Source organism: Gymnoscopelus braueri (genome assembly GCF_963280865.1).
Source record: "Gymnoscopelus braueri genome assembly, chromosome: 21".
Taxonomy (NCBI): domain Eukaryota; kingdom Metazoa; phylum Chordata; class Actinopteri; order Myctophiformes; family Myctophidae; genus Gymnoscopelus; species Gymnoscopelus braueri.
The window spans coordinates 41474915-41490661 of NC_137623.1; the positions used below are offsets into that span (position 1 = coordinate 41474915).

At 41.9% G+C, this 15747-nt stretch overlaps 1 protein-coding gene across 1 annotated transcript in view; it reads right to left on the reverse strand.

Annotated features, from left to right (window-relative positions):
* Nucleotides 1-15747, reverse strand: part of LOC308077009 (contactin-associated protein-like 2) — a gene marked incomplete at both ends in the record, with an annotated part of 146348 nt that overhangs the window by 110588 nt on the left and 20013 nt on the right. The window contains 2 exons of the mRNA XM_080417538.1: nt 97-149; nt 7699-7846. Of these exons, the coding sequence (XP_080273664.1) occupies nt 97-149; nt 7699-7846 (201 nt within the window). The remainder of the gene's footprint in view (nt 1-96; nt 150-7698; nt 7847-15747) is intronic.

Here is a 15747-nt window from a genome sequence, read left to right on the forward strand (position 1 = left end):
CAGTAAAAGACTATGACATTTTGTGTAATTAGACAGTTTTTGTCTTATAATTGGAAAATGAAATGAGACATTTGTCAAAAATAGCAACAGCTGTACCTTGAAACGATACGAGATTACTCCCTGTCCGTCAAAGTTGATCACGTCAGACCCTGAGAATATGAGAGAGAGAGAGAGAGAGAGAGAGAGAGAGAGAGAGAGAGAGAGAGAGAGAGAGCATAAATGTAACAGAGGCTGAACAGCGAACGCCAAGTGGAGTTCAAGAGAAGAGACAATGGCCATTGACCCCGTTTCCACGATGCCGGTCCTCTTCTGTCAAAGAGAGAGGCAGAGTGTGTGTGTAGGAATCAACTTGTGAAAGTGTTTTTAATCACAGCTGTTTGAAACAAGATAGGAGGGACAAGACAGAGAAGATAAATGAAAGTGTGTGAGAGAGAGAGAGAGAGAGAGAGAGAGAGAGAGAGAGAGAGAGAGAGAGAGAGAGAGAGAGAGAGAGAGAGAGAGAGTACAGCTGTGAAGAAACACAATCCAAGGTCACCTCAGGTTTCTCAGATGAAACCATCAACCCCATAGATCTCCATCAGAGGCAGGAGGTCGAGTAACAGTTTGACATGGGTTAACTAATACATTTTCATAATGAGATGAGAAACGGCCATTCAACCCTGTCCTCACAGCCACAGGACGCATGAGCTCCCCTGTCACAGAGAGAAATAGGTGGTTAGCAGTGTTGGCTGAATGCCGTGTGTGTGTGTGTGTGTGTGTGTGTGTGTGTGTGTGTGTGTGTGTGTGTGTGTGTGTGTGTGTGTGTGTGTGTGTGTGTGTGTGTGTGTGTGTGTGTGTGTGTGTGTGTGTGTGTACACCTCTCTCTCTCTCCCTATTTAATCATTTTCTGTCTTCTTAATAAGTGAATTTCTGTTGATGCTGTTAATGAGCAACACCTCTAGCATCACAGACAAAACATGCATACACACACACACACACACACACACCAGCCTGATCTCCAGAGAATACCGTAACATTGCACGGAACAGTGCACTTCATTCCGTGGATAGTCGCCTCGGAACTCCCAAATTGCGTGCATATGTACGGCGAGTCCCACGGTGGGCGTAACCAGTCGCAACACGGAAAAACCCGGAAGCAGAGCAGTCCCCACAATAAAATTTACGATTCTGTGCCTATCGGTACATAACTCAAACGGCGCTGAGTAGGCACAGGCGAATGTCCCACCGTTCAGGACGGCAACTCGGTCGCCTTAGCTCCCTCGGTGGTCCTTCACGGGGGGACAATTCGCCTGTGACTGCGCGCCTCCGAAATGGTTTTGTCACAAGGCAGCGCCGTACCATATGCACGCAATTCGGGAGTTCCGAGGCGGCTATCCACGGAATGAAGTGCACTCGTTCCGTGCAATGTTACGGTAATCTCTGGAGATCGGGTTGCACACACACACACACACACACACACACACACACACACACACACTTGTGTGCACACACAAATGCATACTTGAATCATGCACACAGACACAGCGTGACATTATGCAGTTCTATGTAGATGAGTCATAATGTAACATTGCAACTAATTATCATACATTAACATAACCCAGAGTTATGGCGAGAAACTTTGCTAATTGGATTTGGGAATATAATATATTCATATTCATTCCTCACCTCCTATGCCTCCTCCACCATATCCAGTTTTTCTTTCTTTAGTTATTTACACTAAGAAGTTGAACTAATACCCTTTTTTCAATAAATCCCTGCCTCCTACTCATACATTTACACTGTTGTGTGGGTGATGGGTGATTTAAGCAAATGGAATCCCAGTGTTTGCCAAAAACAGAAGATCTACAAGCTCGCCACTTGTAGATAGCCTATTTCTGGCAAAGATTATCGGTGTTGAGGGAAAAAGGAACGGACCTACAATAGATAATATAGGGTTTAAGTGGTTGGCACACCTGGCAATTGGACTCTTGGGTGTGACTGCGCAGTGCACACCTGTTGTGCATTAGGATAAGGATAATTCCTTTAACAGGTCCGTTCATGAAAGTCCTTGCGGTCTTGTTTCCAATGAGGGCCTGTGAGCAATTAGGGGTTAAGAGTCTTGCTCAGGGACAAATTTCGTTTCATCGACAACATTTGCTGGCCTGGCCTGGAATCGTACCTGGGGCAACCAGGGCCTCTGGCTCCCTAATAATAATAATAATATAATAAACTTTATTTGTATAGCACCTTTCATGACATGAAATGCAGCTCAAAGTGCTTTACAGAGCAAGAATACAATTACAGTTAGAACCAATTTAACAATAAAGCAAACAAAAATAAAATAAAAGCAGTAAAATGCAGTAAAATGCAGTGGCCCTCGCCACTACACAACTACAACACAAATGGATATAACTTAAATGTAGTGGCCACTGTCCTCTACAACACAGCTAAAGAAATATCCACACTTCGCACAATTGCCAATATTACATGTGTACCTTGTGTACCTTAGTAATATATCTTCACACAATTGTCAATATTACACCTTAGTAATATATTTTCACCATGTTTACCACGTGTGGACTAGCCCAGGGGATCTGCTAACTTATCACATCCAAACCACACACCGTACACCCCTGAGAATGATATCGGGGTTATACAAGATATATAGACTAAACATAGACAAAAGGATCTGCCCTGGAGGGTCCACCACGTGTCGACGTGCCCCAGAGGATAATTCACTAAATCCTCCGGATGGAGTTATCAGACTCTTGTCTTTTAACTACCGTGACTCTCTCTTCCACTCACACAAAACAAAAGCAAAGGCATAAAACAACATTAAAATAGGGAATACAGTGAGGAATTAAAAATCAACCAAAGAATCAGCTAAAAGCAAGAGTGAAGTAATAGGTCTTGAGCTGTGCTTTAAAGCTATCGACAGAGGATGCCTGTCTTAAGTGTAATGGGAGTTTATTCCACACTGTCGGTCCGTAAAAGCAGAATGCTGCTTCACCGTATTTTTTATATGTCATTGTAGGCACCTCGAGCAGGTCAGCACTTGAAGACCTGAGGGCCCGGTTTGGAACATATCTCTCTAGGCAGTCAGAGAGGTAGGAAGGTGCCAGACCATTTAGAGCTTTATAAACTATTAAAATAATTTTAAAATCAATCCTAAAAACAACCGGGAGCCAGCCTAGGCGCTTGGAGGTGACACTACTGTGCATGCGAGTCTCCAGTCCTCCTCCCCAATACGGAAGAAGTGTAAAAGGGGAGCATGTGTTGGGTGAGCAACTCCATTCAAGCGAATGGGTGGGGATTTCCGGTTACCTCTCTAGATATACCTCTATGACTGTACCTGACTGTGTCCCTGAGTGTCAGAGGAATCCCAGCAAAGTGTGTAGCAAGTGTGTATCGATGCACATCAGGTGTGCAGTCACACCTGTTCAGAATCCAATTAGTTTTGAATCAGGGCAGGTGTGACTTCGCCATCTCCCACATAACACACATTCACAGCAACACCCTGCTTCATGCATACAGTTAAGGGACCTTTAATAAAGATGAATACATTTAGCAATGTATCTGCTGTCGTGCATTCTTTCATCATTCCTTGTAAAGCTTTTACTAAATCAAGGCTTTTCTCATAACAGAAAAACCAAAACCAAGACTAAAACTAAATATTAAACACATTAAATCTTGTCAAAGTCTAAAACTAAAACAAAAATGGTGTATGCTCATAGAACTATAACTAAAACTAAACTGAAATCAAACACCAAACACTAAATAAGAACTAAAACTGAATGTGTTAAAACTATGAACCGGAGTTAAATTCCTTAGCATGCAAATAAAACCCACTTCTGATTCAGATTCTGTGATGTGGTTGTGTATGGGCTGATCTGTCTGCATGTGTAAGGTAATGTGTGGGTTTGCAGCGATCAAAGGGTCTTTGACACAGATACATTAAAGAACCTTCACCCTGAGGAGCTGGCACTGGACAACCTCAGTTATCTAGCGCCGAATACAGATCAGCCGGTGGGCAGTGAAAACCAGTGGTGTAAAGTAACTAAGCACATTTACTCAAGTACTGTACAATTTTGAGGTACTTTTACTTTACTGGAGTATTTTCAGCAGTTGTCTATACTTTTACTTCTACTCCATTACATCTGAGAGGCAAATATACTTTTACTCCACCACAATTATTTGAAAACTTTAGTTACTAGTTACTTTGCAGATATAAATGATTACATTATAAAACATACATTAACCACTTTAGCCCTATTTTATACCTAGGCTATTTTCAAACATTTTAGTTAATTACTTTTGGTAGTTTAAGTATATTTTGAAGCCAATACTTTTGTACTTTTACTCAAGTGACATTTTGAACACAGCTAGGCCTTTTACTTGTAACAGAGTATTTTTATATTGTGGAATTGATACTTTTACTCTCTTCCACCACTGGGCGACAGTAAAAAATCTTCAAAAATACTTTATATAGCAGATCTACAAGCTCACAATGCGGCACAATGTAAAGCCTTGTGAGCTTGTAGATCTGTATCTTCACAGAGTGACACCATCATAGGACAAAGTATAAAACGGAGCTTAAGTGGTAAAGGGGCTTTCGCATGGAAGCTAGTTGCAGTGGAAATAGTACAGGATTTCTCCTCGGTCGTTGATTATCTCTGATGTTCAGGCAGCGCTGCCCCTGTGTTTTAATGTGTTTATGTATATTAGCAGGGCCGCTTCTCCCTACACGCACACTACGCAGGCTGCGTGGGGCCCCGCCTTGCGTGGGGCCCCGCCTACCAGCAAAAAAAATAATAATAAAAAATAAAAATAATAATAATAATAATAATTAAAAAAAAAACCAATCTGCCCAGAACTGCGAAAAAAACGGACCCAATCCGCCCAGAACCGCGAAAAAAACGGACCCAATCCGCCCAGAACCGCCAAAAAAAAACGCGCGCGCGCATGTGTCCCGTATCATGCTTAGGGCCCCCGTGGACTCTAAAGCGGCACTGTATATTAGTATTCATCTCTGCTGTATGTAGTCTAGTCAGAGTGATGGATCTAGGGAGGAAAGGCAAATAACATACTTTAGATCAAAAAGAATACACCACTGAAGTCGCATTATTTTGTTAAAAGGTACTGTGATGTTTGTTTTGTTAAAGACAAAAACACATTTTTTTTTTTTTTTGTTAAAAAGTTAAAGCTCTATTCCCCTAGTAATCATTGCTATAGAGTATTTGTTCAGTAACCAGGGTCTCCTTGTCTCCAATTGTCTCTCCAGCTCTTTAGTAAACAGAAAATACATTTTCAGATGGGTCACCAATTTTCTCCGGAGAGAGATCCCATTTATCAGCGTCAATGTAATAGTGTCCCAGTTACAATCCTGTCTGCTCATTTGTTGTTTTGTTTCATTACTTCAAATGTCCCTTAGGCTATTTATCCTGTATCCTGCATGATATTAAAACAATATATATATATATAATATAAAAAATGACTCCTTTCCAACTTTGAGTTTTTCTTAGAACTAGAACTAGAATGTGCAAGCATTTTATTTCTCTTTTAACATGGGACGGAAGTCAAATAAAACAAAAAGACCAAAGGACTGACTGGCATGCAATAAGCAAATCTAACACACAGAGATGGTAATCGTCGTTTATTAGTGTGTTCCCCATGGCACACCATGTACAATTGGCTCCAGCCTTGGCACAAATATAAGTCATCATGGGTTTGGACATTGAACAGGCTAGCTTTCATGCTTTCAAGTGTCTCTCTCTCTCTCTCTCTCTTTTTACATATATAATTTTTTTTTTTGATTAAAAGACTGATCTTGGTCCACATTTTGCAAAACAAAACCTTCTCGGACAAAAGAAGCACTGTGTTGATACAGCCTACAAACAAATCATGGCATATAGTACACACTAATGATGCCAGGTGTGTGTGCTTGGCCCCGGCTAAAAGCTACAGAAACAGGTAATTGTTTCAATAAGTCATTCATTCAAACAAATGTTTGTAATAACTGTTTTCATAATTAAAAAACACATTCATTTAACACATTCATAACACATTCTCTAATGACTTCTGCTTTTGAAAAATAAAACTACATCTTTCACTACATCTGCACAATATACAAGGTCAATATAGAGTCAAATATACACTCAAAGGCGCTTTATTCTAGTTTTAAAAAAAACAGGTAGCTCAAATCACACGATATGATTGGCTGATAGGTGTGGTACCTGCATAATAACCATGGCTATGACATCTAATATCTTTGGAGAGAACTTAAAATCAAACTAAATGTGAACACTGTTAACCCATTTAGACCTGAGGCCGATTCTAAAAACGCCTTCTAATTCCTGACCTGAGTTTTTTGAAAAACTTCAAATATTTATAAAAAAAAATCAACAAATGTATGTTGCTATAATACTGTACATAGCAACAGGAACCCCAAAAGGGGTTCCCGTCCTGAAAGGTATAGTTACAAATAGGGGTTCCCGCCCAAAATGGGTTAAGCAATGGAATGTGATGATCATCATCAACAACTTAAACTCTCTATACTTGATCAGAGTTGTATCTGTACTTGATCCTCCCCTTTTCCTCTACACCAAATATCTTTGCCAAAAATGTCTGATCTACAAGCTCACAAAGCATTGTGTTGCGATGCGTGGTGAGCTTGTAGATCAGCTACTGTATGTTCCCTGATTGTTCCCCCAAGAACAGGAACGCAAGGGTTCAAGTTTAACATCAAAGGATGACGGTCAGGCCTGAACAAAGACACTGACCAACTTGAGGAAAAAAGATATAAAGGTAAAAGTTGGAATTGCTTTTATAAAAGCAATAACTCATGTCAGCCAATGGTATATTGTGAGTATATCTCAGCTACGAGGGTTGACAATGCCCCTTAGCTGAAATACTATAATCACAATATAACCAGGCCTGACATGAGTTATTACTTAAGCATACAGTGCATGCATACACACAGATATGGTCAAATACAAACATGCACACACACACGCACGCACGCACACACCCGCACACACGCACACACCCAAACACACACACGCACACGCACACGCACACGCACACGCACACGCACACGCACATGCACACACATAAAAACATATAAGCTCTACCCATAGTGGTAATTGCATTTCTGGCATGAAAGATGCATGTGTGTCATGACACCAGTAATGTATCCAGAGCCTTAATTGAAAATTGATGAGAGAGAGAGACAGAGTTTAAGAGGAGGTTGTTTCCAGCTGTCAGTCATTTTGACATGACAAATTAACAGATGGATGACAGAAACAATTATAGTTCTAGAGACATATGAGACCTTGTTCACGCTGCGGTTCACTAAAACAACAGACAGTCTATAATGTTGTGGTTCTGTGTGGTGTTGTTTTTGATACGTTCAGCCTGTTGCTATTTGAATTTAATAAACATTTGATTGGCTGTCGCAGTCCATTGCTGATGATGATGGTTCATTGTGATCCAATAAAAGTTCAACTAGAGAGAGAGAGACACACACACAGGAGAAACAGGCATACAGACAGACAGACAGACAGACAGACAGACAGACAGACAGACAGACAGACACAGACAGCATATGCATCAGTGTGTAGATTATGGTTAGCGTGTGTGTGTGAGTGTGTGTGTGTGTGTGTGTGCGCGTGTGTGCGTGTGTGGGTGGGTGTGTGCGTGCGTGCGTGCGTGTAGTACTCACAGTAGGAGCATCCATAGAGCTCTATTCTCAGGCCGATGCGTCCCTCCTCACTCCAGTCCAGAGGAATCAGCCTCAGGAAGCGAGCCACGATGCTCTGCTGTAGCTCATGACGAACAGCACTCTCTGAGTTGGAGTTTCCAGAGAAGGCCTGTGGGGAGACACACACACACACACACACACACACACACACACACACACACACACACACACACACACATTTTGAGCATTATACCAACCATCATGACAAACCAATCATCAACACATCCTACGCTGCTTCTTACCCAGGCCTCGATACTCTCCAGGCAGGCTTGACCATTTCAACTCCATCCTTGCTGGTCTCCTGGCATGCTCACTCAAACCCCTACAAATGATCCAGAACGTTGAGGCACACCTGGTGTTCAACCTCCATAAAGTTTAATATCTTGCCTGCGTTCCCTTTACTGGCTTCAGGTTGTGCACCCAGTGCAAAGGACGTGATAACCTACAAGAAAGGATGTCCGATTTGACTTATGCCCCGGATTGTATTAGGGAGGTTAGAGAAGGATGCCAGTAAGGGGTGTCCCTCTGCTTGGGGGTGGGGGGTGGGAATTCTGTGTTATATGTTTTGTGTTTTGTTTGGCTGTTGGTGCGCGCCTATTTGGTTCGGCGGGCGGTGTCACTACTTTTCATCCTGATCTGTGTCAATGACACATAGGGCGGTTAACAGGCTACCTAACGGGGCTCTGAGGTTTGTCAGCTGGAATGTAAAAGGACTAGGCAATCCGGTAAAGAGGGCAAAGGTTTTAGCTCATCTTAAATCCTTACAGCCGGATATTATTTTCCTCCAGGAAACACATGCCAAACGCAATGTGCAGTCAATCCTCCGAGCTAACTGGTTAGGCCAGGCATATCATGCTAACTTTGGAGCTAAGGCGAGAGGTGTAGCGATATTATTCAGGAAAAATATTCCATTCACTCAAACTGCTACAATAACTGATCCGGATGGTAGATATTTAATTATTACTGGTCATCTGGCGTCTCTGCCTGTGACCCTAGTGAATATTTATGGCCCGAACTTTGATTGCCCGGATTTTTTTAGAAAATTGTTTAATTTAATTCCCGATATACACCATACTAATGTTCTGATTGCTGGCGACGCCAACTGTGTTATGAATGCTGCGCTGGACAAAAGCTCGCCTCTGTCCTTGCAGCAGTCAAAGGCTGGATGTCTTTTGAATACTTTGTTAAAAAATTCAAATGTTGTGGATATTTGGAGATTGGTTAACCCTGCAGGGAGAGAGTATTCTTTTTTCAGTCCAGTACACAAAACCTCAAGTCGCATTGACTACTTCTTCCTAGATTCTAAGCTTATACCTGCGGTGAGTGATAGCACTTATCATCCAATATTAATCTCAGATCATAGCCCAGTAACATTGGATTTGCAATTTCGTGATTTAGACAACAGAAATAAGAGGGCATGGCGATTTGACCCTCTACTTTTGAAAGATGAATCATTTCTTAAAGAAATGGAGGGTCATATCTCCTTCTTCTTAACCACAAATGACAATGGCGAGGTTGATGATACAGTGTTGTGGGAAGCCTTGCAGGCAGTCATGAGGGGGCATATAATCGCTTTTTCATCTGCCAAACGGAGGTCACTGGATCAGTCCCTCAGAAGTATAGAGGCTACTATAACTCAATTGGACAAGGATTATCTAAACACTCCATCACCGGAACTATTGGGTAAAATTATAAAACTAAGGTATGAATATAATTCAATTATTACAAAACAGGTCTGCTCCCAACTACTAAACTACAGACAGAAGATTTTTGAAATAGGTGATAAACCACACATATTACTCGCTAGACTGTTGAGGCAGTCGCAAGCCTCTCAAGCCATTCTCTCTGTAAAAAATAAAAATGGTGACCTAGTTACTGTACCAAAGGAAATTAATAAATGTTTTGAGGAGTTTTACCGAGATCTATATAGTTCTAAAAGCACATCTAGCCAGGCCTCAATTGATAGTTTCTTAGAAGAATGTGATCTACCTACTCTGGATGCTGAGGCAGTATCGACATTAGATGCAGATATTACACTGGAGGAAGTGAAGCTCCCTATTCAGCAGTCACCAAATAACAAGGCCCCTGGACCTGACGGTTTCGGGGCTGAATTTTATAAAGCTTATTCTACTCTGTTGGCTCCTCTTATACTTCGTATGCTGAATAACTCCAAAGAGATGGGCTCTTTACCGAAAGCTCTCTATCATGGTAGGATTTCTCTCTTGTTAAAAAAAGGACGGGACTCCACTTTGGCTTCCTCATATAGGCCCATTTCTCTTCTCCCACTAGAAACCAAAATTTTGAGTAAAATACTCTCCTCTCGCCTCAAGGAACACATAACGAGTATCATTCATTCTGACCAGACCGGTTTTATGCCCAATCGCCACATTCAGTTCAACATGAGGAGGTTGTTTAATGTTATATATAATCCGGCCCGTAGCACAGAAGACGCGGTCGTGATCTCCCTCGATGCTGAAAAAGCCTTTGATCAGATTGAACACCCCTACATGCTGTCTGTTTTGACAAAATTTGGATTTGGACAAAATTTTATTAATTGGATAAAAATTATTTACAAAAATCCATCTGCCTCAATTATTACCAACCAGAATGTATCAGAGCCATTCAGACTATTTAGAGGCACGCGTCAGGGGGATCCGATCTCGGCTTATATTTTCGCTCTGGCGCTTGAACCGCTAGCGTCAAGAATACGAACTTGTCCAGAGATACATCCGATATTACAATCTGGTACATCGCATAAGATATCGGCATAAGCTGATGATGTGGTGTTGTTCATTTCAAAACCAAGGTCTTCCATCCCTCCCTTGCTAGATCTTATACATTTGGTTCATTTTCTGGGTATAGGATAAATTGGACGAAAAGTGAACTGATGCCTTTGTCGCAGGTTGCGGACCGAACTTTTCTGGAGTCCACCCCGTTTAGGATTGTATTAGATAAATTCACGAGTCTGGGTATAATAGTCACAAGCAAATTGAATCAGTTACTGAAACTAAACTGGGAGGAAAAGATGAAACAATTAGAGAAAAACATAGAGTTGTGGAATACTTTGCCTATTTCAATGGCCGGTCGCATAAATGCCATAAAAATGGTCACTTCCAATAAGTATCCCTCAATATTACTTAAAAAAATTGGACTCTGTTGTCTCCTCCTTTATCTGGTTCGGAAAAACACCCAGAATAGCTAGGCCACATATCTGTAAGAGTAGGAGCGAGGGGGGATTTGGGCTTCCTCAATTCAGGTTGTATTATATGGCGGCGCATCTGAACTGGCTTTCTTTCTGGTATGAGTGTTATCCGGGTTATAGCTTGGAGAATATGCCTTCCTGGTTGCAAATTGAGCATTTATCATGTGTAGGGTCGAGTTTACCAGCACTACTTAATAGCCCTACTAAGATTAAGGGAATCAGTTACGGGCACAACCCTATAATTCAAAATTCTCTGAAAGTTTGGTCCCAGGTATTAATGATGACAAAGGCCCCTAAAATGTATCTATATACCCCCATATGTTCCAATCATGCCTTTAAACCAGGAATGGCTGACCCAGTTTTTTTGGCATGGAGCGAGAAAGGCATTGGTTCTTTGAGAAATGTATATATTGATGATCATCTTGCATCTTTCCAGCAACTGCAGCAATCCTTTCAGCTCCCGGCATCACACTTTTTCCGCTTTCTTCAGCTGAGACACTTTATCAGATCACATTTCCCACAATATGAGCAAAAACCCCATCATCCCGTTCTAGAAGAAATAATGAGAATAGAGCCTTTTAGTAAAGGTGCGGTCTCTCAATTCTATGGCATATTGCAGACCCTGATTAGCCCTTCCTCACATCCCTACAGGGACAAGTGGCAAAGTGAGTTGGGCATGGAAATTTCAGATGACATGTGGGAAGATTGTATCAATAATGTACACCGCAGCTCAATTAATGTCAGACACTCTTTAACACATTAACCGCCAAGAACGTAGTCCTACGGTCCGTTAAATCCAACTGTTAAGCGCCGAGACCGTAGCCCTACGGTCCACGGTCTTTTCGCGCTAAAAATTTCCGGGTGCACTTTCGGATTTTTTTTGATCCACTTCCGTTTCCGGTTTGATGACCGGAAACGGAATTATTTGGGATCCGGTTTTGACGATCACGTCCGCCCTCGTTCTACAGACGAAACTGAAACTCAATTCTCTTCCTGTAGTTTTTTCTCCTCGCATTTCACTGTTTAACGTAATCCGCTCTAACTACAACATGGATACCCCGTTTGACACGTGGTTTTCACTGGGAGATACAGTGGGATGTCGCGGATGTAAACAGACCGTGTACGGCTCAATCTTAAGGATTTTAACAAGATCTATGGCGACATGAAAAAAACAAAAAAACAACAAAAACACCTTGGCACTGGTGAGTACATTATGAGATTAACCTCTGGCGGTCGATGTGTTAATACAATTTAAAATTGTTCACAGGCTACATTTCTCCCCAACTAAATTGAATAAGATCTTTCCCAACTCTTCTCCCATGTGTGGGAAGTGTTCTATTGAACAGGGAACTCTGTCTCACCAATTCATTACATGTCATAAATTGCAAAACTTCTGGAATCAGCTGTTCGATTTTCTCTCCAAAGCTTTTAAGAGAGAATTTCCCCCGGCCCCATTGACCGCTCTTTTTGGAATTGTGGAACCAGGAATGGCTCACAATAAATATGAAAACCAGGCCATCACACTATCCACCCTGCTAGCCAGGAAGTTAATTCTCCAGGCCTGGAAATCAGAGAAACCCCCGACAATCAATATGTGGCTGAAGGAGCTGGGAGGAGTGTTGCACCTGGAGAGGATAAGGTTCACCCTTTCTAATAGGGAACCCCTATATGAGAAGATATGGGCACCTATACTTGGGCTGCTTGACGAGTTGAACTGAATGAATATAATGTTGTGTTGCCCCCCTGGGTAGTACCTGTTGATGCCTTTTATTATTTAGATTGTGATGCTGCTCGTTTTGCCCTCTGGGTGTGTACCTTCATCAGCTTCTTGATGTTTGTATGTCGTTTTATTTAGTTAGTTTGTCTATGTGATTGTTCTGTTATGTATGCTTTTGTTTCGTTTCATGTTGTTTTGTTTTTATTTTCTTCATGTGTCTTGTATTTTTTCTTTATCTGTGCAAATCCTGATTTCAGTATCTGAAAATTGCCTGTGTGAGAGGAAAAAACTACAATAAACAGATAAAAAAAAAAAAAAAGGCCACGAGAGGCACCGCTGAGCGTAAAAGGCGATAGCTCTTGTTCAAGCTGTCTTTATTTCTGTCTCTTGATGTGAGTCATTCTCTCTATCTATTGCACACAGGCACACTCTCACCGTTGGTTAAGTAGTGAAGTTTTTTTCTCTCCATTTAACCAGCTCTTTTTGGAGAGAAGCATCTAGAAAACCATACCTAATGCTTCTAATAGGCTCTATGCACAGCAGCCATGTTGGAAAGAAATGGGAAGAAATCCTTACTTCCTTTACAGGTCCAATACTAATTAAGGCTCTGTTCCATTTATTGTATCACAATGGACCCCCATAACTCTCAGAGTTACACACCTGTAAGGGGCCATTTTGAACCATGAGGGTACCTGGACCACACTTTGAGACCCACTGGTGTAGCAAAGTGTTTCCGGTGAGCCAACATGCACAATATCAGCACCCTGTTTGACTCTGTCTGACCAGAATGGGACAGAGCCTTAATTAGTATAATTGGTAAGACCTGTGAAGGAAGTAAGGAAGAGGCCCAATTTCTTTACAATATGGCTGCTGTGCACAGAGCCTTGCTTCTAACAATGCCCTTCACTGCCTCCCACAGAATCCTTGAGTCAGAAACCAAACCCCTATTTTCAAAATGTTATAAAGTCATACCGCATAAACAAACAGGAAAAGGGCACACACCAGTATTAATGAGGCGCTGCTGACCTTGGTAAATAAGTCTAAAAGTGAAGAAAAGGCCGCACACTCATGGCCACGATGCAGGATAATTTATTAAATCAATACCAACGTTTTGACCTGGAAATGTCTTCTTCAGGGATTGGAATCATGGCTATGAATGTGCTGCCTTTTCTTCACTTTTAAAGTCATACTGCGTAACATTAATTTTAGCAGTCTTTTTTTGGTGACACCTATGGTCTGTTGGAACTGCGATTCCCAGAATTCGGTTAAAAAGAAAACCACGTTTTTACTGCTCCAAGACGAATGCTGGAGAGTCCCGGCGCCAGGGATATATTGGAAAGCAACAACAGCGTTGTCAGAAGAAAAGTTGTCAAACAAAGAAAATAAATAAATAAATGTGGAATTGTTATTGTGAAAAAATATACAAGTGAAAGATTATATCAAAAATAAATTTTAATGGGAAAAAGTTACACAGTGTGTCTCTAACTTTTTGAAACACATCTTTGGGCACAAAAAAATAAATCTATTGAAAAGGAAAAAAAGTTTTACATAAGAGTTCTTGAAGCACCCTGGTGTCCCCTATTCCTTTGCCCTGCCCATTATGTCAATATCACTGTGCCATACCGCATTGATATATACACACACCCACAACCCAGACAGAAGACCTGTGAAGTGTTTGATCGATAGGGCATTATTGTTAGAAGCATAGGCAGAAATCAATGCAATGTTCTTCCCCATCTAAACGAAAACTTCGAAATGGCAACCTGCCCATCTGAGTCTGCCCGGGACCCATTGAAATCAAATGTCTGCTCACAGACTGCTATCACTTCCCCCCGGTTTTCATAGAAGCAGATAAATAAAGCAAGAGGGTGATAACAAAAAACACATTGCCACACATTCACTCACAGGAATCTATCTAGTTTGGATTCTTGCAGGGTTTTCATTTGTTTAGCCCGTTAAGACCGGGAACGCATCGGTGAGTCATTTTAAGATTTCTTTGGCTATTAAAAAGTAGCAGATCTACAAGCTCATAGCATGGCACTGTGTGTGAAAGAATTGTGATTTTTTTTTGTGCAAATCTTTGAATACAAACATTTTAACTCAAAACTTTACTTCTGGGGGGTCCCTGGAAGAACATATTTTGAGATGGGGGGTCCGTGGCCAAATAAATATCATTTTGGGGGTCCTTGACATGAACATTTTTGAGAACCACTGATTATAGCAACATATAGGCTATCAAAAAATAGCAGATGTACAAGCTCGTAGCGCGGCGCCGTGCTACAAAGCTTGTATATCTGCTATTTTTCAATAGCCAAAGATACTGGTTAAAGTGGTTAAAATGTAAAATGAGAAATGCTTTCCCGGTCTTAATGGGTTAAAGGTGCACACAGCAACTTTTACTTCTTGTCCGTGAAGGAATAAAAGGTAGAGCAACTCCTTCTCTCTCTCTCTCACTCTCTCTCTCTGCGCTTCATTCTTTCATTCCTTGTCTCCTGTTCTGCTCTTATTTCTGCCTACCTGGATGATCGTCTCAGTTCAAAAGCATTGCTGCGCACAACGAGGAGGAGGAGAGGGGAGGAGGAGGAGAGGGGAGGAGGGGGAGGAGGAGAGGGGAGGAGGAGGAGGGGGAGGAGGAGAGGGGAGGAGGGGGAGGAGGAGAGGGGAGGAGGGGGAGGAGGAGAGGGGAGGAGGAGGAGGGGGAGGAGGAGAGGGGAGGAGGGGGAGGAGGAGAGGGGAGGAGGGGGAGGAGGAGAGGGGAGGAGGGGGAGGAGGAGAGGGGAGGAGGAGGAGCGGGGAGGTGGAGGATGAAGACGGATAAAAAAGTTGCAAAGTGGAGCCTCAGAAAGACTCTGCTTACTCAACCATTTAATTCTCTCGGCAACAGAATGAAGGCATTAACCCAGACAACCATTGAATTGAACTGATAGTGTGTGTGAGTGCGTGTGTGTGTGCGTGTGTGTGCGTGTGTGTGTGTGTGTGTGTGTGTGTGTGTGTGTGTGTGTGCGTGTTGTTTAATTTGAGAGCTTAGCTACTTTGAAGCGCTGTTTGAAGTGCTGTTTAATTGAACTGTTTGTGTGTGTCTGTGTGTGTG